General features: G+C 38.0%; 1 protein-coding gene across 10 annotated transcripts in view; it reads left to right on the top strand.

The window, feature by feature from the left end:
- Positions 1–23,536, top strand: part of DNM3 (dynamin 3) — a 171,939-nt gene that overhangs the window by 27,916 nt on the left and 120,487 nt on the right. For 7 of the 10 annotated variants that reach the window (XR_001874952.1, XR_001874951.1, XM_017815672.1 and 4 more), the window contains exons 5-15: positions 362–460; positions 1,320–1,480; positions 3,586–3,728; positions 5,664–5,799; positions 6,808–6,875; positions 7,706–7,844; positions 8,905–8,991; positions 10,919–10,989; positions 14,584–14,632; positions 16,279–16,308; positions 22,971–23,084. Coding sequence is in view for 8 of the 10 variants with exons in the window: in XM_017815672.1 (XP_017671161.1) it covers positions 362–460; positions 1,320–1,480; positions 3,586–3,728; positions 5,664–5,799; positions 6,808–6,875; positions 7,706–7,844; positions 8,905–8,991; positions 10,919–10,989; positions 14,584–14,632; positions 16,279–16,308; positions 22,971–23,084 (1,097 nt within the window). In the remaining 2 variants the exon portion in view is untranslated. Of the gene's footprint in view, positions 1–361; positions 461–1,319; positions 1,481–3,585; positions 3,729–5,663; positions 5,800–6,807; positions 6,876–7,705; positions 7,845–8,904; positions 8,992–10,918; positions 10,990–14,583; positions 14,633–16,278; positions 16,309–17,505; positions 17,512–22,970; positions 23,085–23,536 lie in introns of all 10 variants that reach the window. The other 3 variants (XM_017815673.1, XM_017815671.1, XM_017815670.1) reach the window with 2 other exon arrangements.

Here is a 23,536-nt window from a genome sequence, read left to right as displayed (position 1 = left end):
AATGTATTTTAAAAATTTTGTCACTGTCTCTTATAAGCAAGTGCAGCAGTGCCTATCTAGGAATTTTTGTAGTATCAGGCAAAATGGGCCATGGTGCTGATGGGATTTCTGGATACTTGCATTATAAATTTTATACAGTCACACTGTAGGGATGCTGAGCCGTGTTAAAGAGATTTGAGGAACACGTTTCAGCAATTCTGTTCCCTTCTTTTCCAGACATACCATAACTTGAGTTGTAGCTGGTAAGGTGTGATACAAGCTTTGAGAAGGCTACATGTCTGTTATTATATAATTGTAATTGTTCTTCCTGAATCAAAATGATTCTTCAGTAACTTTTTCCTCCTGTCTCCACCCTGGTCAGGCCTTAGGACCATTGGTGTGATCACAAAATTGGATCTGATGGATGAAGGAACAGATGCGAGAGAAGTTCTAGAAAACAAACTACTCCCTCTTCGTAGAGGTGAGAATGTTCAGTTGCCTGTATTCTTTGCAATCCAGAAAGTGGTTTGGATAAGGGTAGTGTTTGGGAGTCCTGGAGATGAATCAAAGGTTGTGCTGGACTTGATGAGTTCTTTGCTTTTACAGATATATCTATTCACCAAACCTAAAAGATGGCTGTGCTAAAAATATCCTGCAAGTAAAATAAGGTTTTTTTCTGGACCTGGAAAACAAACTGCGTATTCCAGAGGAAGCAAGAAATGTCAGCACAAGCTTTTAGCCAATTTTTTTCTTCTCTACCAGATTGCTGTCACTTGTAACACATGGATCTTTTTTTCTTTGCATGTGACAGCAACAAGCACCAGAGCTTTGGTAATTTCACTATAAAACAATTTATGATACCTTCCAGAAATCTTCCATGTGATTGTTCTGGCAGCTACTGCCACAGTTGCTCATGCTGTTAATAATAGTAATGATTTTGATTCTAGTTATAATTTATGGATGAAACTACCATATCCTCCCATTGATCCAGCAAATGAGAAATTTTTTCTGTATTTTGTTAATATTATGTCGTTTATCTGTGTGGATCTGTGTGTGTGTTTTGATTTTTGGTTTGGATTTTTTGTTGGTTTATTTTTGAAATGGTTTCTTTGGGATTTACCAGAATTTCATATATTTCTCTTTTTGCACTGGTGATTTAAAAGTAAGTGTATCTGTTATATCTAAACAGAATGAACAATTTAGACAGCATTAAGGGCACTTGAGTACTTGTAAACAGTATCTGAAATGCCTAAATTTGAAAGTTTAGTTCTAGTCAAGGTGAATTCAGCAGTTCAGGCAATAGCTGCATTGATTTACCTGTTGGTTTTGTGTTGTTTTAGGTTATATTGGTGTTGTAAACAGAAGCCAGAAAGACATTGATGGGAAGAAGGACATAAAAGCAGCTCTTCTAGCAGAAAGGAAATTCTTTCTTTCCCACCCATCCTACAGGCACATGGCAGATCGGATGGGAACACCGTATCTCCAGAAAGTTCTAAACCAGGTAAAACCTGAAGCCTTGGTGGTGAAAGGCAACTTTATAACAGTAGAGCCAACACAAAAGCTTTATTAAAATGAATGTTGGTCACTGAACCTCAGTTATTCTTTCCTGCTTTTAATGCTTTTAATTTGCACAAGGTAAAAACAAAGCTGTATATTACTTGTAGCATACAAAAGCTTGCTGTGAGATGTGGTTTCTGACTTTTATTGACAGTTCTGCACCTCCCTGTTCTCTTGAATACTGAATATGAACATCAAAAATAAGATTTGTCTCCCTTCCTGGGAGTACACCATCCTATTCCTTTCTTATCACATTTCTCTTAACAGGATTCTTAGTACTCAAATTTAGAAATTAGGGATAAAAAAAGACATTTTTAGAAGTCATGTATCCTGAGGATGCACTGTGTGTCTGTACTTTAACCCCAAAATGTACACTTTATTGTAGTTGTTACTATAAACATATACTGTGTACTAATGATATAAATGACAAATACAGTAATCAGAACACTTTGCCACCCTACTTTTATTTTTGCCAAAAGCTCTGGTTTATATCTATAAGTTTGTGCCAAACTGTGTTGGATCCCAGCTTCCTTCAGCTGGAAATAGAGCTATTTCCCAGTTACCTGGAGGAGAAAGCCATAGCTTACTGTCCTAATGAAGGCCCTGCCTACAGCAGGCTTGGAGTTCTCTTCACCATTTTGGGTCTCTGGGTATTGCTCTTTTTGTAGAGCCCTTTCTTAGCTTGAGCAGCCTGTGACCCTAACGAGGATGCAATTTTGCCTGTGTTTAGAATGTTTTGCCTCTTTTTATATATTGAAAGTTTAATTCACATGTCCTAGTTTTGAGACTGAAGCACAAGCTACATATACCTTTGGACAGTCTTATCTGTCCTGATTTTCGTTACTTTATATACTATTAAATTTTTTGTGAGCTATTTTGAAAATCTACCTACTTCAGTAGGAACTGCTGATCTTTTGTTGCTTTTGCTGTGTGTAGAATATTATATGTGGGAAGATCTGCATAAGTTTTGTCCTTAAGATACTGGGGACCTGTTAGTGTTTGTGGTTTCAGGTGATAATTCAGTTTCTCGGCATCCACAAGGTGGTGCTCCAGGGAAACTCCAGCTTTCGATTTTGTGCCTGTCAGTCTAGTGAACGACTTTAAATTTGAGTTTATTTTGGTATATGACATTCTGAATTTATAGCTTGTTTGATTGGGGTTGGGAAAAGGGTTTGGGGCATAGTGCAAGAAGCCCAGTTTAATTTTAATTAAAGAATGGGTACAATGCATGAGAAATTTATGGCACAGGTAAGACATTGATAGTGCTGTCCAAGCACAGTAAAACATATATGCACAAAAACAAGTGAGCTAAGTTAAACACAGATCTGTAAGTCCTTTTCTACTCTTGTTCAATTTATTTTCCAGTACATTTTGTTATATTTTCAGAAACAAAACCTGAAACTATTGAGTGGTAGAACCTTTTTCAGCCAAAAATCAAGTGTTTAAAAAAAGGAGAAGTTATAAAATCATTAATATGAGGGACAGATCTCTTCCCTTTAGTATGCTTTGCACAAGGGAGCAAAAATCACTTGGGAAAGTGCCAAGAAGCTTCTCTGGTGTCTGTACTTTCCTCCACCTCTGGAGTAATGCCCATCAATGGGATGTGGATGCTCAGAATCTCTTTCTTGTCCCACATTGCCTTGTGGCTGCAAAGGAGTCATCGTGCTGAACAAGCACGTACGGAATTGGGAAACACCTTTAGGAAAACCAGCAAAACAGGAGTGATGGCATCAGCACTGAGTGATGAGAGGTCATTTCAAATTCCGCATGTAATGTGTGTAACTTTTTCATTAGTAACTAGGTAGGTGTGTAGTAACAGGGCTCAGTGAGTGAGAGGACAAAGGAATTTTTGGAGCCTCTTTACAATGTGTGTACACAAAGAATATTGTATTGTTCTTTAACAGCTTCCATTACTTCAGAGATCAAAAGGAACTGCCCTGGTAAACTAGCACAGGTCGTGGCTGATAAGCTTGGCAGTCAGAAGGAAATGGTTGTGCTCCTGCTTTCATCTTTATTTACAATATAAAAGGACTTTTATTTGCTTTTTAGCAACTTACCAATCATATTCGGGATACTCTGCCAGCCTTCAGAAGCAAACTCCAGAGCCAGCTGCTTTCTATAGAACATGAAGTAGAGGTATACAAAAACTTCAGGCCAGAAGATCCAACCAGAAAAACAAAAGCCCTGTTGCAGTGAGTGTCTTTTGTCTGCTTTTCTGCTCTGTATAGGTTTGTTTTACTTCTTTTTTTCTTCTTTCTAATGGGTTTAAATCTAAAGATTAGGATATGATTAAGGATTCTATACGTGAACTCCAAAGAATTCTGTGCTTGATGTTCCCAAACACTTTATATACTCTACAATTTCAACAGTTTTCCCTAAATTAATTTTAGTAATCCTAGGAAAGAGAGAAAGCAGAGCAAGGAAAAGGTATAAAGATGGGCATCAGAGATGATCAAAGGTAAGAAACTGCTTCGGATTGTATAGACACATTCTTCTGTCTGCCAGAAAGATGACCTCAAGCAAGGGAAGGACATTGTGTTAGAAGTCTGTAAGATGAGGAGGGTGGAAGGAGAGTAGGGAATGCTTCTTTTTCTGATATAAAAACTTGTCTTTCCAAAAGAACTCAAAGATAGCAAGATCAAAATTAATCATAGGTGGTAGTCCTTCATGTGTTGTGCACCTAAGACCTAGAGATCTTTGATAACACCATTGTAAAGGAATGGAACAGAGATAATGTTCATCTGACTTTGAATCATGTGGATTTGGAATCAGAGCCCTTTCTTGATTGTGGATTTAGCACTATGGAAAAAGGCCAATACTGATGTTTCAGTTTGAACACCACTTGGCACCTGTTGCTTTGCTTCGTGCTGCTTCCTTACCTGCTCTGTTTCCAGAGACGCCCAATACTGGTCTGCTATTTTTGTACTCCCATTTTTTTTTAAGATTGTAACCCTCTGCAGCCACTCTTGTGTTCATATGAAATTCAAATGTACCTCTTAGGAGAGGAAGCATGCAGAGGGGGAAAGAGAGGTGTAAAATGTACCTAGCTCTTGTCTCTTAAGTGACTGTTGTCACATTCCTGCTCTGACTGATTTCAAAGGTTTTTGGCATTCCGAGTTCTCTGAGATAGATGGTAATAGCACTGCATTGTGATAATGCATGAGTTTTGTGCAGGATTCATTCTGTAGTTAGAAGTCTGAAATTCAGAAGGGAAAATAATCAGCTGAACTAGAGAGACTTTCTTGAGTCAGCTGAAGACTCCAATTTACTCCTTATTTTTGTAACAACTGTGTCCAAAAGAGTAGACATAAGTCAGTTCTTCATGACTTTACTCCAGATGTTTTAGTTGCCCAAACAGAGGGCCATCACCTTTGGCTTTTCCATGACTGGAAGAATTCTCCTGTGTGTTTTTCTGAATGCTCCTGCTGCAGAAGTCTAAGCACAGCCAAGTGAACTGGAGCTTGTGGTGCTGACAGCTGCCACATGGCCATGTTAGGAAGATCCAAGGGTCATTGTGGAGAAATAAACTCTGCAAATTGTACCAATTGCCATAAAATTGGGGATATTTTTTGTGGTGGTCTCCCTTGTCTGCAGTTTCTGTAGCAGCATCTGAGTATGCATGTGCTTTTCTATTCAAATACATTATGTATGGTAACTTAAATGTCAGGACTCTTATTTTCTTATCCTACTAAAAAGACTGCTATCACTTTTTCTTCATTAAAAAAATAATTAAACATCTATTTAATAAGTAATAGCATCATTTAAAATTGTGTTATCATTGATAAAAAATGAATGTAGCCTGGTACCCTGCTGTATTTTTAGCTGACTTTATGATAAAGTTTAATAAACAGTGCTTCCCCCACCCACAATATTTATGAAGAAAGAAAAAAATATGCAGTGCAATGTCCTGCAAGAGAGAAGAGATGCAGGGGAACGTGTGTAGGTATGGATTTTATGAATTGACAGCTTGGCTGAATCAACTGTTGTTCAAAGATACTTTTGTCAGTTCCTTAACATGTTTTATCAGGCACTAGTGGTCAATAGTACTGAAGTAAGAGTTAGTACTTGACATACTTAAGTGGTTGTGTTTGGTGTTTGTTTGTTTTCTCACCCCCTTTAAAATTTAGGATGGTACAACAGTTTTCAGTGGACTTTGAAAAAAGAATTGAAGGATCAGGAGATCAAGTTGATACACTAGAACTTTCAGGAGGTGCCAAAATCAACCGAATTTTCCATGAACGTTTTCCTTTTGAACTAGTGAAGGTATTTATCCATCTTGCTGACGTGCTTTGTGCTTTATTTATGTATTCTTATGTTCATACTGATAATAGTACAGCCAAGAAAAGGTCTGATTGGAAGAACATGCTCTTAAGTGTGGAAGAAATTACATGACGTTATACTTTAGGTATTTGGTTTAATTTCTAGGATTGGATGCTGAGACATGCTAAGAATTCTGAAGTATATGAATTAGAATATAATTACAGTCCCAGTTCATACTAGTTCCTGTGCTTCTCTATTGTTTTATCACAAATGCCATCTTTCTTCTGGTTAATGGGGCACGCAGACCACTCCAGTTGGTAAATTTAAGCTGTGTTCAAGGACCTAGTATCTATTAAAATTAGAATTATGGAAAATAACCATTTTCTGTGTGTTGTACTTCCCATATTCAGTACATTTAACCAAAGCCAGCTTTCAGTCCTATGCTTTCATAGTGAGAGGTGGAACAGGGTAGGTCCCTTGCAACCCAAATTATTCTATAATTCTATGATAGTTGGGCTGAGGTAATGACCCCTTCATTTGTGACAGCACTAACTTCTCTTCCAGCTAGCTGACTTTCAAAAGAAATGTAAAGAAAAGCTTTATAATTTCATAATTGAAACAACTCCTCTTTTAAATTTGGTTGAAAAACAGTAGAGTGGGAAGGAGAGGATAAACAGACCATAATCACAGAAGATGCACCTCTTCAAGAAACCAGGTCTAAAAAAAAAAATAGCATCTTCCAAATCCTGTTTCTGGCTTACTCTGTCGACTCTACAAAATCATTCCAGCTGTTTGTATATCTGGGTGTGTGATTTTCAACAATCCTTACTGCTGCCTGTAGCCTTAGTGTTAAAATGTTTTAAAATACTTAATGCTTTGTTTAGTGTTATTAGAAATTACTATTTTGACAGTTGAACTTGCCTGTCTTCTGATCATACTGGGAGAGGTAATATTTCCTGTTTTTATTAAGAACTTGCCCTAATATGCTCTCACGTGCTTTTGTTCCTCTAGATGGAATTCAACGAGAAGGAACTGCGGAGAGAAATAAGTTATGCCATCAAGAACATACATGGTATCAGGCAAGTGCTCCCATGTTTTCAAGCCCAGTCTCATTATACAGGTGTAATATCTTTGGAAGGCACTGCTTGCAAGCTTTGTTGTTCTTTGTGTTTTGGAAACTGTTCCTTATGTTCCTTGGTTAGTAAGTTCTCAGAAGGTTGACATCAGTAGCTGTGGTGTGGTATTTGAGCTTACTTTGCCTTATTGATGAGGAGGTCTTGATTTATGGTAGTGAACTGATAGTTTGGGGCATGTTTTTATAGTTTGATTTTTTTTTTTTTTAAATATAATTTATTTGCCAAGATAGACCTTGGTGAGCAGTGTTTGAAAGAGAAGTAAGGCCCATTTGTTTAGGACTGGCTCTGTGGGGTATCTGTTATATAGCTTCATATACCCTGCAGTGAACTGTGCAATTCTCCATGTTGGACCCTGAATAACAGAACGACATTTCCTGGTGTGAGTGAAAAGTGCAGATATAGGATTCTTATGGATTTGCTGTGCAGGTGATTGTGCACGGAGTGCTGCAGCTGCCATTCATCCCTCCTGGAAGGTTTGATGCAGTGCTGATGAGGCTTCACTGCATTATATCAGTACTCTTTAGAGTTCTTGCAGACATCTGGAAGTAGTTTCTACTTGTATATCTTTCAAGCATATTTCTACTTGTATATTGTTACTCAGAATGACACTTGCTTGAGAAAGAAGCAAATTTAGTTCTGTGGAAGTCTCTTCGTGTAGAGATTGTTATCACTCAGCTCTGAAAATGAAGATTTGAGCAATTCAGTAAAAAAAAAAATAATCTTCCTTGCATGATGTTTTTGTTACTGTCTTACATATTTTTTTATGTCCACAGAACAGGTTTGTTTACTCCAGATATGGCGTTTGAAGCCATTGTTAAAAAACAGATAGTTAAGCTGAAAGGACCTTGCTTAAAAAGTGTGGATCTGGTGATGCAAGAGTTAATCAACACTGTCAAGAAGTGCACTAAAAAGGTAGCTTGCACATAGATTTGGTAACGTAAGTAAAATGTAATGGTGTGGTAGATAATGTAAAGCCTGTCTTGCATTTTGTAGTATTACAAGAGATTTCTGATCCAGTCACTTGATGTACAGAGTAAGACTTTCTAAAATAATTACGCCTGCAAAGCTCTCAAAACAGTGTAATGATAGCAAAGTTATTTCTTTTTTTTTACTCCTTTCTTTTAAATCTTATGATAGAAGGTGTTTTTGAGTCATGTGATGCCCCCAGCTTCCTTTTCAGAACCATGTTTACACTTCTTCGCTAACTGGCTACTTTCACTGTCTCACCTGTCCATCTGTCTGTCCCACTAGCTCAGTGCAGGGTACAGAGCAGCAAGTACAGGAGCTGTTCTGGGATGTGGGCACAATTATGATGAAGTTGTTGAGAAATATCCTGCCACATCCTCTGCGTTTTTCTGAATAAAGCAAATTTTTTTATACTGATGAGCAGGTAAAGCAGATATTTCTTAAAACAGGAAAGGCAAAGATCATAGAGAAGCAGATTCACCGCTGTATTTTGAAGGGAGTTTCCAGATTTTTTTCACTTTTGTCAAAGTTTGGAAGATACATCACTTGAATTAATTGTGCAGATGCTTTTCCTGAGAGTATTGGGTAAATTTACCGTTGTATTTTGCTGTTTATATTTAAGTATTGTTATGTAAAGATGTTGCCACAAGGTGGAGCCTTTAAAGAACAAGAAATTTGGAAATTGTTTGAAATGCCACTTTGGAATTAGGCACAGTAGAAGAGAGAGAAACCTCACCCCAAGGCTGATAGGCTGTGTTTTCATATGTCTGAAGTGTCTTTTCATTTATGTTCCAGGGAGCAAAAGCATAGAAACAAGCTAAGGGTTTAGGCCTCTCCAGTTTCTCTGAAGGAAAGCAAATAAGGCTTGCTTTGCAGCATGGGTAACTTTGAGCCCAAGAATTCATAGTATTTGCTTTCTTCCAAAGGGGAAAACTGGAGGCTCCCCAGTTTGTATTCCACTGGAGCCACACTGCAGGGGTAAATGTCTGTTGACTTTGTGTTTCAGTTGGCAACATATCCAAGGTTGTGTGAGGAAACAGAAAGAATTGTTGCGGGTTACATTCGTGAAAGAGAAGAGAAGACCAAGGATCAGGTGAGAATAAACAGGAGATCTGACAGTTTGGAGAACTCTGTAAGGGAGGAAAGTTCTTACATACAAAGTGCAGTAAGACAATGAAAGATTTTTTTTTTTTTTTTAAACAGGCTTCACGTTTTAGAGAGGGAGAAAAATTGTTTCTTTACCATTGAGCTTTGGCAGAGGAGACTAAAATTGTTACAGAAAGGTTAAGTAGTGGCTTAAAGTAGGGTTGGCTTGTTCCTGTGCCAGTGTGCCCATTAGTGATTAAACAACTGCACACAGAAATAGCCAGCCTTTTTTCCACTTTGTTTCCAGGTGTTATTAATGTACCCATCCCGTCCTCTAATTACAGCAGTGCTCACAACTAATGATACTGATACTCTTGCAGGAGTGACAAGCTTCCCTTCAAGGTCAAAACATGTAAAAAACCCCCAAAAATTCAGAGAAACTTGTTTAGAGCATTCATCACCCAGCTAAGCACTCCAAATCCAGGAAACTGCAAAGCTTAGATTACATGTTAGAAAATCCACTGGAAGTGGGAGCAGGAATTATTGTCTGGAGAGTGCAGTGTGACAACAGAAATATTTGGGGAAGAAGAGCTAGGCAGACCTCCTAAGTTGTTCTGGACTCCTGGCTCTGTAATCCAGTCCCTGTACAAACTAGAGAGCTGTGCAGCACATCCTGCTTATTTTCCCTTATTCTATGCTGCAAATATAGTTCTTAAAAATCATTAAATTTATTTGCTGGGCTTGTACTTGCGGGGAGTTCTAGTTAGAACGCTCAGTTATCTCAAAATTTGGGAGAAGATACAAGTTACTTTGAATAATTGAGTCTTGTTTTCCCATTCTTCGTTGTGTGCACATGCCTGACTATTTCCCAGAACCAAGCACAAAGCACCAGCTTTTTGTAAATACCAAAAACTGGCCAAATGGGTTATTGTCACTTATTTATAGCATTATTTATGCTGTTATCAGTTATCATTAATAAAACAATTCGGAGGATATTTTCAGAGGTAAGAGATAGATCCAAATCCCCGTTATTTTTTGCTCCAAGTGAGGCACTCTAATATCTTCTGGAAATTGTGAAGCATTTGGGAGTGATCCTCTATCTGAGGAGCTGTACAAAAATAATTCTATACACTTTGAAGAGATTAAGTGCTACCATTTGGTAGCAATAGGTTCCTTCCTTTCTCCCTGCTGATACATGGAAGTCTGAAAAGACAGGGGGAAAGTGCAGTCTTTTGTTTCAGGAACTGTTGAAGGGTGGCAGTGAGCTTTTACTAATATTTTAGCAAGTTTTTTTCTTGAGTTAGATTATCAAGTTTGAATCAAATTCTGTCTCTGGGCTGTTGAAGGACTGGCAAGTGATAAGTACACAAACCATTCTGTTGTTTCTTTGATATCCCATCCCTCAATCCAGATGTGCACACCAGAATTGCTGTCCAGTACCTGGGCTGTACATTTTCTGGGCCAGGGCTTAGCTTGCCCATCACTTTTTTGTGTGGCACATAAAGAAAATGGAGGTACCTGGATTTTAGGTTTAAAGTTCAGGTTCTTTGCTGGCTTGGCTGGGATGCTACAGATAGACAGTGTTTTGCTTGACTTACAAAACGTAGAGCTAGAATCTGTTATATAATTAATGAACTGTCTCTGCCTGTGTATGATTGATCTTAATGGAGTGGGCAAGGGCCAAAAGAGTGAAAAATGAGGTCTGTCAGGAAAAAAAATAGGAAGAGGGAACAGCTCTTCTGTAGTCTAACTTATTAAACAAACACAGAAACAGAAGCAGTGGAATTTAGAAAATATTACTTTTGGCTTGAACAATTGTTAAAGCAATATTCAATAATGCAGAAAACACTAAAGTTCTGGTTTTTATTCCCTTCCTTTTCTTCAGTCTTTCTCTTCCACTTTACCCATAATGTTTTCTCTCCTGTCTCTAACAGATGCTGCTGCTGATTGATATCCAGGTTTCTTACATCAACACCAACCATGAAGATTTTATAGGCTTTGCAAAGTAAGTGTATAGAGACTTTGTTGTAAAGACACTGTAAGGTTTTTTTGTTTGTTTGCTTTTTTTTTTTTTTTAATTAAATTCAGAACACAAGTCCTGAAGTGTGGCAGTGAAGATGCAAGCTGCAGAGTCTCAGACATGCCAGGAGCACGTTCTTTCTCAATACACAGAGTGTTGAACTCCGTCCCAGTTGCAGGGGAGTCTTTACCCGGTTCACGAGCCTGGTTTCACTGAAGCTGAAGCTTATGTCTGGGTCTGGAATTACACGTATCTCTGGAAGCAGCTTTGGCACATCCATTTCAGGGCCACAGAAATGCATAATATTGGTGGTCTTTCCACATTGTTGCTAAGGCATATTTTGGGAGCTGTGATTCCGTGTGAAACAGTTTTGCTCAGAATAATGGATGTCACTGAATTTTAAGTGTGCCTGCTGTTTGGCTGTAGAGAATAATAGTAGCAGAATGCCCTGCAGGGCCTGGTTTGACGTTCTCCTCGCTTAATTGAAAAGGCTGTGAGAATATTCTCCAGAATGTTCTCCCTCAGTTTCCAGCAATTTGTGCCTCAGGGACTTCATACCAGCATTTTGACACTAGTAAAAACATTAAAGATGTCTTCACTCTTTGAAGAATAAATATTCCTTCAGTCACATTCGGTTTATGAATTGTGCTATTTGCCATAACAGCATTTGGAATCACAACAGGTTTCAGCCATGTGGGATCCTGGCAACAGTTTGGCACCAGCGTATGTATTTTACTCTGGCCTATTCTAGTTAGCACTGTGAAGGAAGATCCACATATTTGGCCATATGCCTTGAGGGTTTAAAACATGGAGTTCAGTAAGCTGAGAAGGGAGAAGGCAAAGCCAGGCACTATTTATGTGTTTGATTTGAGCAACTTTCTCTAGAGTTGTTTGCAGGTCCTAGATATCTTTATCAGTTCTCTTGACAAATGACAGGATGTTGTAGGAATGGTAGGTGGCCTTCTAGAGGTCAAGATAACAACCTGCCTGCTATTTACTTCTCTTCATCCTTTTCTGACAGGAAAAAGCCTGCTAAAAACACTCCATATGTATTCATGGTGTGTGCTGTGACCTTGAGAAGTCACATAGTCCAACCTCCTGCTCAGAGGAGGGTCGATGTTGAGTTCAGATCAGGTTACTCAGGGTTTTGTCGAATCAGATCTGGAAAAATCACAAAATGGGAGATCCTCTAGCCTCTCTCTGTAGCCTATTCCAGTGCTTGCCTCTTCTCACTGTGAAAAGACTTTTCCTTGTGTTATGTTGGAACTTTCCATATTTATATTATTGGATTCTGGAGTGCCAGGTATATCTGAAGCTATTTCAGCATGTTTTTTCCCCTGGAAAAATTCCCCTCCTGGATGCTGCTGCTGTGGCCTGTAGTTCAGTCCGTGGTCCTCACTGCTATGTCTTTTCCAAGGTGTTGCAGTGCCTGAGTTCAGTTTTTTGGGAAAACTGCTTCCTCTTTTGCCAGCTGAGACCTAGAAATCCTCAGCCACTGTGCACGGGGTATAAGCAGTTAACAAGTGACTCTTCACTTAAGTTCACTTGTGAGTTTAAGCAAGGTTGCTCTAGGTTGGAACAGGTGGAAATCAAAGTACCCTTGTTGACTTCTGCTCAGCTGAAAGAAAAAATTTGGATAGCGAAGAACAATTTAAAATATATTCACTTATGAGCTAAACGGAAGAAAATAATAATTTGAAACTATAAGCATGTTATTGTTATCTCAGTTATTTTAGAATTTGAAAATGAAGGCTTTTTGGGTAGCATGTGGTCTTCTCCAACATCTGAACATCCTGGGCTATAGATTTACCAGATTCCCTGGTGTTTCCTTTCCTTTGCTGAGGGTTCTAGGCCCTTGTCTCTTGTGCCTGCAGTGTTTTAATAGTGTGAGTCCTGTGAACCTTGATCATAAAAATGAAAGCACAAGACATCTCAAACTACCTTGCAGCATTGCAGAGCCTGAGGGAGGTACAGTGTGATGTGAACTGTCTTCAGAGGGATTTAAGAATGCCAGTATTTAGGACAAATTTGTATATTCATGCAATTATGAAATCTTGGAATATTAATGTTTGTCTCATTTAGCAGTATAAGTGGTAAAATTTTGGGTTTGGATTTGTTTCCAGTCAGTGTAACTCAGGCATAGCTGTGTGCTTCAATTTACAGAAAGAGTAATTTGTATTTAGAACAGTAAACAGAGGACCAATTGGTGGGCTATTTCTAAAAGGCATGAGTTTCTTAGTATGGTGTTCAAGGTTTAATTAGCTTTCCTAAGATGACAGAATTTAAAAAAAAAATCAAACCAAAAGAATAGCAATTCAGTTTCCTAAAGCCATCTCAGGTGTGTTTCAGAATTGTTGACGGGTTAGTGCTGTGTTTTCTGTGTGCACATTATTTAATCATAATTTATGCCCCAAAGCTTGTGCAACTCAGACGATGCACCAGGGACGGGCAGTGTCACTTGGGCAAAAGGATCAGGATGATAGGGAGTTAAATGCAGAGAGTAGTCATATAGAATAAATATCCTTTTGGATCTTCTCACAAACAGCATGTGGACTGCTGGTTTAATAGAGTGTGGCCCAAAGGGCAAGATCAGAATTTGGATGGGGTTGAGTTTGGTGCTTCAGCAGTTGTTTGGAGCAGTAGCTGTGCACAAAACAGTGGCAGGATTGGCCTGTAGGCTCTGATCCAAGCACGTCTTTCTGCCTTTCTTTTTCAGAGCAGCATTTGTAGCTGATCTAATATATGGATGCTTTTTTCTTCAGTTAATCAATGCCTGGTGAAATGGTATAATCTAATCCAAACAAAACTTCCTGTTGCCAGTGCCCGCTCTGGTGGTTGAGCAGCCAAAGCTTTCTCTCTGGATGCTTTTCTGCCTCTTTCCAGAAATATTTTAACGTTGTGGCCTAACACAAACCAGCACGTAATGCAAATGCTTTTAGAATTAATGGCAACTTGTTTGGTTTTGAGACAGGAGTGTGTTTTGTTTCAGGAACTGGGATTACCAAAGTTTGAGAATTGAACAAAATACTTTAAATATGCTTTAATTTCAAATGTGCTCTATTCTTATATGATTTCAGCTTTGAACCAGCTTTGGGACGGCTTCATCCATTGGTTATATTTACACCCTCAAAGTGCATATAAATATTAGAATAATATCCAAAACAAACTGTCAAGACAAAGCTATTAAGAAGCCTCCAGCAGGGGAGGATTTTGTTGTACTGTGCTAAATAACAGAAATGGCTCTTTGTCTCCTCTGAATATTTATAGAGGCCAATGTTTCCAAAGTTACCCACATGAGCCATAATTTCTCTGTGCTTTTTAGTAACCTTTACCAATCCAAGCTGGATGTTGTTGCAAAGGATATGATTAGTAGGAACTGTCTCCTGTGCAGTTCTAAGCAGACAAATATAAGCAGGTAGAAAAGCAGTTGAAATATGCACATGTATGCAATGATTTTGCTGTGTTAATCTAGCTTTCTCTGCTGGAATCCAAAGTAACTATTGCTGCTAAAATCTATTCCTCAGGAACTGGCTTAGTTCAAGTTTCTTCAGTGTAACCTTTTTCCTCTGCTTCCCTTAGTGCCCAACAAAGAAGCAGTCAGGTTAACAAAAGTGCAGTGGGAAATCAGGTAGGCACCTAACAGAGAATGGATAATGGCATGTGCAAGTTAACCCAAGCTGTTTGGTTTTCTTGGCTGTATTTTCCTGTTGTGTGTCATTTACCATTTCTGCTTCAAACATACATAAAACTCGTCATCATCGCCTTGTTTTGCTGAACTTTTCAGAGCCACCTGACTCCCATTGTTACCATCATTTAATGTTTAGAATTTCTGCTCCTGCTTGCACTGCTGGTTAGTGCCTCCCCTCCCATGGCGTTCAGTGCGTTGAATCTCTCATGTTGCACGTCGATGTGTTTTGTTATTAACTGCAAACTTGTGACTTTCAGAATCCAAAATGCTGGTGAGTACTTGCCTGTGTGTGCTTTGTCATAGTGTTTTTCTACTTCTCATGTGTTCTCAGCTTAACAGCAGTGAAGGGCAATTCAGCAAGCAAAAGTGGATTTGCCTTTCCCTCTGCTGAAACCTTCACAAAGGTGTTGACCATGTACCATAGGCCTTTCTCGAAGTAAACAAAGAATAACTGGTTGATGGCCTCAGATTAATTAGCATTTTCACTGAGATTCATTAGTTGTTTGTTTCTTTTTGTCACATAAGAATATGAGGTTGATTCTGCAAGATTTTTGGGGCTCCTGAGCTTTGCTTTTTCTTTGCTTTTATGTGGGCCAGGAACTCTCAGAACTTTGCAGGATCAGTCCTCTTCTTAGTATGAGATAAAAATAATAAAAATACTACAACCTTGGAGAGTTTATGCTCACTTTGAGGGTTTTGCAAAGTCTTAAACAGAGAAAAAAAAAAGCATTATGGAACTAGTACATACTTCAGCAGGAAATAAAAAATTCTAGTAAAAATAAGACAATGAAATTTTCTATAAATAATTACCAGTACTGAACATCTTCCTGATGTTTTCACACGCAGTTTGATCAAACAGTACTCAGGAGGAGAAAGGTCAACATTTTCAAATGTGACCATTGAGTTTAGATCCCTCAGGTCATAAACCTGAGGTTTCAGAAAATCTCCTATTCTGCTGCTCTCATAGGACAAGAGTTGTTGGCATTTTCTGAAAATTTAGTTATCTTTTTGGGGATAGAAATTCAATCTCTTCCTCCCACCAAGAAATTGCTAGTTATTTTTGAGACATTACTTAAAATAATCCAATAACTTCTTGGATGGAATGGTCCCCTACAGCCTGACCAGCATGAGTGGCATTTTTGATGTAATATATGGTTTGGATTAAAATGAAAAAGAACCCTGGAAGGTCTAAACACTGAAATGGCTTCAAAGACGAGTCTCTCCCCTCTGAGGAGAGATTTCCTCCTTATCTAGCTGTGCCGGAACATGTGTCAAACACAACAACTGTCATCACTTTGGAGTGTCCCATAAAAGGAAAATTGACCAATTATCTGACTCTTCAAAAATACACAAATAAAATGAATGATTTTTTAATTAAGTGAATGTTTTCTCTCTAAAGAAGTGGAGGAAAAGCTTGGCGTTTTAAATTCGATGTTGAGACTTGATTAATTCTGGTATAAAGGACTTTGCTGAACCTTTTATTTTAGAGATAATAAACAGATGTTTGTAAGTTAATTGTTTGGAGTTGAAAAGAATGAGAAAATGTTTCTGAAATAAAACTTCATTTTTGCAATTTGCTATTTCAGGGAACCAATCTACCGCCTTCAAGGCAAATTGTACGAGCTAAGTTCTGTAAGCTTTATTGTTGCTTTTTCATTTAGCTTCTCAGAGGGCAAAGTTTGTCTCTAACTCATTGGTTTGTTGAATACTTGCTACTAAACTATTTAATGTTAAGCTGTCTTGTCTGTAACACTTTCTCAACAAAGTATAATTGCAGTTCATCACTTAACTGCTTCTAACCTGCTGGTACAAGTCTAAACTAGTATAACTTAAAATGTTGTAGAAAACTTTGCATAGAATTAATATTTTTATAATTTACTGAGTTCCTCAAACTAAAATGACTAATTGGTGTTATATTTTATTATGTAACTGGAAAGCAGTTTTTATCTGATATAAGTGCCTCTATTCATAGTGGACCTCTTTTTGAATGGTGGGCAAATAAGTTTCTGGTAACCAAAAGGAAACATTAGCTCCTGTGTAAATGAACGTGCTGTTTATGGGTACAGGTACTGTTCTTGTGTTTTGTTTATGCCAAGGAATTACTTCTGATAGAAAAAGTGAGTTCTGTGAAAGAAAATATTTAAAGCTGTTTTAGCATTCTTTTCAGAGCACCAGGAGGATCAATATATCATGGACAAATTCTTTTCTAACCCTTCCACCTCATGAGTAAATAAATACTTGAATGTCTTTAATATTACTAATTAGAATTAATTGTCTAAACTGCAGTTAATTTTATAACAAGTTACTCCTGGTTCAGTGATAGGTGCAAGAAATAAATCTCTGTATTGTGTGCAGTCTTTGGCAATGTCTGTGATGAAAACATACACTTTTCCGGTTTTGTTGCCACATCAACAAATTATATTAGTTATAATTTTAAACTAAACATGGAAAAAGTACTAGGCAGCACTGACTCTAACAGCAGTTGAATTGAATCCCTTGGGAGATTAAGATCACTACGTTTTCCCAAAATAGTGGGATGCTCATTTGCAATCTGTTGCTTTTCTTTTTAGTAGCTGCTTTGAACTGGAATGATGCAGATAACTATTAACTGTTTCCGTGTATCTTGGAAATAAGATGAGGACAGCAATACCTCATTTTTGGACGATAATGCCAATTCCTCTTAACATGTTTTTGCTCCTCTTTCCTCTGCTACTAATTTATCCTCTCACACTTAATCTTTGGCCTTTTTCTGTTTGTTTTTTCTTTGCTACCGCCTGAGGCTTTGACCTGACTCCACAAAGTTTCTTTTTAAGCCACAGGTTAGTCTGTCTTCTAATTTGCTTGAAGTAATCAGTGTAATGCTTGGTTTTACACAGCACACTAGCAAGGTCCGGCTTCTGAAAGCTGACCCCCTCCTAACTGTGTATGTTGTGTGCTGAGATGTGTTTTGGTGACTAAAATTTAATGTTTAAATCTCCCCTTCATAATAAAGTTTTGAAGATGAAGGTGTCATTGCTCCATGTGCTGAATTGATACTCTGTGTGTGAGAATGCAAGACACTCAAATTATAGAGCATTATATGTCATTTATATGTAATTTATATGAAATTCTCTTTTGAGATTTACTTCAGTGGCAAAATCTGCTGCTGTACTTGAAGTAGCCCCTGTAATTGGAGAAGAGCCTTAATGTGAACTGTTTCAAGTCACTGTCCAAGTGATTTGGAGATTTGGGTCTGAAGGCTTTGTTTGACCTGCCTCTTCTGCAGTGTTACACCAGCAACCTGGTTCACTTGTTCTGGACACAGGTAGCATTCAGACCCCGTTGGTTGGCCTGAACTATAGTGCTAATAAGTAACTTTTCCCCTAATAACCCCTTTTTAATTTTTTTTCTTTTAATCCTGCTTTGTAGCATACTTTGCTGCTTCTTCTCTTCAGATATACTTAAATCCTGTTATCTTGCATGATCCAGGAAAAAAATGTTTATGGAATTTTTTTAAGCAACCAAATGAAAATGGAACCCTGTGCCATGGTCAGTGGAGGTGGTCATGAAAAATCATGACAAGGCTGTTGTCTTAAGAAATGTCAGTATTTCTGTAAAAGAAGTGGTGCCTATAGGCTAACACATTCAAGAATGTTTCAAAATTAGCATCATGAATCATGCTGCTTTTGAATTTTCATTTATCAACACTAGAGGAGTGTTGCCATTCTACATGACTACTTATTTTTTGGGTTAAGATTCCTTCATGTTTGACTTATTCATCTCAATCTTTGTTTAACTATATTTGGAAGCATGTTTAAATTTTTCACCACTGAGTGCTTTGCTTCACTAAGGACTAAATTTTTCTTTAAAGCAGACCTGTTTTTAGGACTTTAACCACTGTCATTATTTTTAAGTTATGTAATATACTGTGCAGTGTTTTGTAGGGAAGCAATGTCACAAGCTCTTGGTTTGTGTTCAGTATCAGAACAGATCTGAGTTTATGCTCTGACATTTGGCAAATTACAGTGAAATACTGTATTAGGTTTCCCCTCTAATATGTAAAGTGAGATAATCTTCATAATTGAACTCAAAGAACCAATAGCTTATAAGGGTGCTTCACAGAGTAGTTTTTCCAATTTTTATTCTCTCAAGTACTTACTATTTGCTAACACGTGTTGTTATGACAGTGATTGGAAGACAGAGTAGTACTGGGAGTTGTGTTCTGTGTTCAGAATTATTTCAATGGAGTTAAGCAATACAACTTTAATAGAGTTATATTAACAAGTGCTGCTGCTGGAATGTTGTGGGAGAAGCCAGTCTCATGATTGTCACACTTGTATTTCTGTCTGCCCAGACAATTTCACTTATCTCACTTATCTTGCAATCATTCCTCAAATACTTCTTTAGAGAATCAGAAAGTGTTCCATTCCTTTAAATATATTTCTTTTACAAATACCTCATTTGATTCAATGCAACGAAGAAGTCATGCAGCAATTCATAAAATGTGCTTATTGTGTCAAATCTTGCTTTCCTGTTTATCTGTGAAGTCCTGGAGAGTAAAAACAACAAATATGATTTGGGTTTTGTGCAGCTGAACTATGAGAAAATGATTTCCTTCTGGCTTGTTCATATAAATTCGTAGCCTCTAAGTTTCATTTTTCAGACACCCAGATTAGGTATCAGGATCCTGAAGGAAGGAACTGTCATCTCTTGTTCATCCTGTGCATGGTGTCCAACTACCGGTCAGAATATTGTCTTCATGAGCTTCTGGCAATGCCCATATTTTTCACCTTCCTGAACTCATGTCACTAATATCCGATTTGCACGGAGTGACATTTAGAAATACGATAGAAAATATTGAAATGTCTCTCTTAGATACAAACCAACCAGCAAATGAACTTGTGAAAATAATGAAACGCTCTGCTTTCATTTTTTAAGCTGAAGGACTATAAAACATTACTAACACTACAGTTTTAAAAAACCCCAAAACAATACCATAGAGGTTTTTTAAAATTCAAAAGTATCTTTGAAAAGCATATCTGCTTATTGCCCATGGAAGAACACTTATTTCTAAAATATAGCTTATTTTTTTGAGGAATTGGCTGGAGTCTAAGGTTTGATTCAACTTCTCTGGAAAGTAAAACTGTGTTGCTCAATCTCACTTTGTCTTGAATTTATTCCTTGATCCAACATCTCCCTCCCCTTTATCTCTGACACTGGTGCTGAGTATTTTGTAAGTGTAGCTCTTTGTAGTTAACAGAATGTACCTGGGAAACAGGAAGAATTCTGTGAAAAGAACATGAGGATTAGCATACTAAGCTCATCTTCTCCCTCTTCTTGTCCCCTGGAACAGGTTCTTAGTGGTTTAGATAGTTGTTGGCTGTCATAGTGCCCAGGATATTTTAGAGAACACAGGGTCCTGTGTTTTCCCAGACAAGTATAGATAAACAGGTCTAGAAGTTTGCACGTATGAAAAACACATACCCAGGATATTGCTGTAGGTTGGTGTCCTGCTCTTCGTGCAGTGTTGTGTGGGAATGACAGCTGGATCTAATCCTCAGCACACAGGACTTTTGAGGAAACAACTGGCAAATTCCTTCCTTTACGAGACAGTGACCAATGTTTGTATTAGCAAGTCAGCTTGTTTCTGTCCACAAAGAGTGATGGTCCTGCATCTATGGGGAGATGTGTTGGACTGGAGCGTGACAGTCTTCTGGAGCTGTGCAACCTAATGTAGTTCCTACATTAGAAGTATTAAAAATTTCATTATACTTCTTAAATGGCTTGCATAGTTCAGATTTAAAACCTTGACTTAGTTTGTTCCGAGACCTCTACCACAAATGTGTTCTTGTCAAATGGAGAAAATTTGACTCTTATTAACATGTTTAGGGTCTTATTAACATTACAGACGCTACGGTCACGGTGATGGAAAGGCCTGGATGGAATAAGCAGAGAATGTTACTTCCCTTTCCTTTGAAGTGCTCATCATGGATAAGGTTTTTGAACCAGCTACTCAGGTGTGTCTTACTGGTTTGCTTCTAGAAACCACCTCTTTATCCCCACTGACATCTCTCTTCAAATCTTTTACCCTCTCTGAGATGTCTCTAAAGTAGTTTTCAGTGGTGTGCTGCCCCAGCTGTCTGTGTTCCTGTGTGTGGATATGAGCTTTACATGGAGCAACACTGCATTTTCAATTGCAGACAATGTGGTTCAACAGCTTCCTCTCTCTTACCTTCTGAATTCAATTTCTTTCTAGTCTGGGAATACCCACCTTTGCACGTGTGCTGTGAAGTATTTAGTCTGCTGTACAAATACAGCTCACCTTGCTGCAGAGCTAAGTTCAAGTGAATGGGAAGCCTTAATTTCCTTCCTTTTCCTGCAAATCTGTTCCCTTTGCATTTGTGTGGTTCAGTGCAGAAAAAGAAAATAGAATTAGTTTTGTTGCACAACTTCTCCTGTGGCAGCTGCCCGAAGGCCAGTACACTGGTTATATATACATGTTGCTGTTTCCTGTTAAAAGTTTACTTCAATAAACATCATAAAATAAAATGAGGATTTGGTGGGTAATCAAGTTCTTATCAGTATGTTTCCCTTAACTTGCACTCAGACAAGCATTCCATCTTTTTGTACTCACTAATGCCCCTCTCCACACAGTGGGGGTTTTTTTCCCCAATGAACATGACTATTAAAAATACCAACCAACTTTTGTAGAAACCTTTGCAGAACAGGCTGTTCCATCCAATCTGCTTGTGCTGTATCCTTGAGTCTCTTTACAGGAGTTATGTCCAGTTCTCTTATTGCTTACTGAGGCTTCAGAACCAAATCAGTGCTTTCTTAGGTATTTTCTTACAGGCTGAAAACCTGTTAACTGTTTTTGGATCGTCAGGGCTTTTTTTACACTGCTGGCCTGGTTGGTAGTAAGTGGGAAAACATGATCATTCTATTTGAAATTAAATGGATACTCTTGGATTATGTGCATTTCCAATACAAGCTCCTGCTTTTCAGTAACTTCTGATCTCTTCTTTGGTTTAGTTATCAGATTTAACTTAGTCCCTTACTCTGTGCAAAACCAAAGCTGTTTTTTTCAGGGAGCTTACATGAACATACATGGTGAGTGGGAGTGAATTCTGATTCAGAAACTTTCATAGATGACAAGGAATAGATGGTGATGAGCCATGTTCTGTGGTGAGTTGTTGATAGCGGAGTTACTGGTCTTGTAAAGCCCTGTGAGAGGAATGTCAGTCTCGAATATTTCTTTAAATACAACAGGAAACTCATTTTTGACCAGACAAATTGGTGCCTGTGGGACTTGTTGAGGGGATTCTGAAGGGCTTCTCTGGGCACTTTTTTCTCTCTCAGTATTTCATAGGCAAGTGAAGGGTGTTGCTGTGCAGAGAAACAGAATGGCTGAGGTCCCCTGCATCTGTGTGACTGGGGGGTTCTGTTGTCTTGTTCAGAGTATTATAGGAAGGAATGTTTACTTTCTCATATTTACATTGGAAAACAAATGTTCCAATAAAATGGAAAGTTTCTATCTTATCTGTTAATGAGTTTTCAGGATTATTCTCTTTTCTTCACCTCTGGACTTCTCATTCCTCTTAGGTTTTCTTTTGTCCCTTTTTCTCTGTCTGTGATTTAGCCTCCTACCCTTAGTATTTATAGGTATGTTGTTCCCATCTTGTCCCCTGATTCTTATTGCTGCCTTAGGCTTTTTCTTCCTCTTTTTTTTTCTCTTCTACCTTAGGAGAAGAAAATATCTCTCACGTGCCTCTCCTTACCCCTTCCTACCTTAATTTTAAATTAACTGTAGAAGAACTCTCCACTTTGTCACTCGATACAACCCATTTTGAAAATTCCCAGTGTGTGGCAGAAGGCACTCACTTTGCCATTGTCTAGGTGCTTTTCCTTGTATCCAACTTTACAAATGACCTTAGCAATTAGACTGGAACAGGATGGTCAGATATAAAGTTGTATGGACTTTTACAATGTGTCGTTGTACAGCAAATAAATACCTTCAAGTTTACATGATCCTTAACATGCTCATACTTGCTTTAAGTACAACATTCTGATAGTTAGGCTTCTCCCTTTCTCCAGCCTTTTGACTGAAAACATATTCATTTTATTACTTTCTTTTTGAATGATAGGAACATGTAAAAACCCTTGAATTTGCCAGAGACTGAAAAAATGCACCTGTTTATGTTTTATTTAGCAAGTCTTTATTTAAAAGAATAAATGCAGCAACAGAGTTATGTCAAGTGAGTAATGATCTAAACTTGTGCCTGACTGCACCTTTGCATAGGTCATTCGGAAAGGCTGGCTGACCATCAACAATATTGGCATCATGAAGGGAGGATCCAAGGAATACTGGTTCGTTCTAACCGCGGAAAGCTTGTCCTGGTATAAAGACGATGAGGTAAGGAACGAAGAACTTTATACTACTGGGGAAAAGAAAAGTACTAATTCAGTCTTCTGATACCAGCTTGAAATATTAAATCAGCTTGTACAGCCTTGAACTGAAAGATTGTTTTAAGGTTTTAGCTGTGATCTTTGAATTTCTGTTTTGATTCATGAAGAATGCTGAGTGTCTAAGACTTCTGTTGAAATGCTGATAACAAGGAAAGGGTGTTGTGGGGGGTGTTTTTGTTTGTTTGTTGTTTTCCTTTTTTCCCTCTCTTCCTGTGGTCTCCACACATTGCTCTAAAAAAAGAAAAAAAGGGAAAAAAACCCAGGCTGTTGTGAAATGTTGTGGATATTTTCCTATGCCTGTTTGGGCTGCTCTTACACATCTACTGTAAGTTGATCATCAATCGTCTGGGTAAAGTTACTTTTAAAAGTAACTACAGCAGTTGGTTTAATGATAACAAT

This window comes from Lepidothrix coronata, unplaced genomic scaffold (genome assembly GCF_001604755.1).
Source record: "Lepidothrix coronata isolate B3197 unplaced genomic scaffold, Lepidothrix_coronata-1.0 Scaffold52, whole genome shotgun sequence".
In the NCBI taxonomy this organism is placed as follows: Eukaryota; Metazoa; Chordata; class Aves; order Passeriformes; family Pipridae; genus Lepidothrix; species Lepidothrix coronata.
This window is presented reverse-complemented; position numbering and strand designations above follow the sequence as displayed.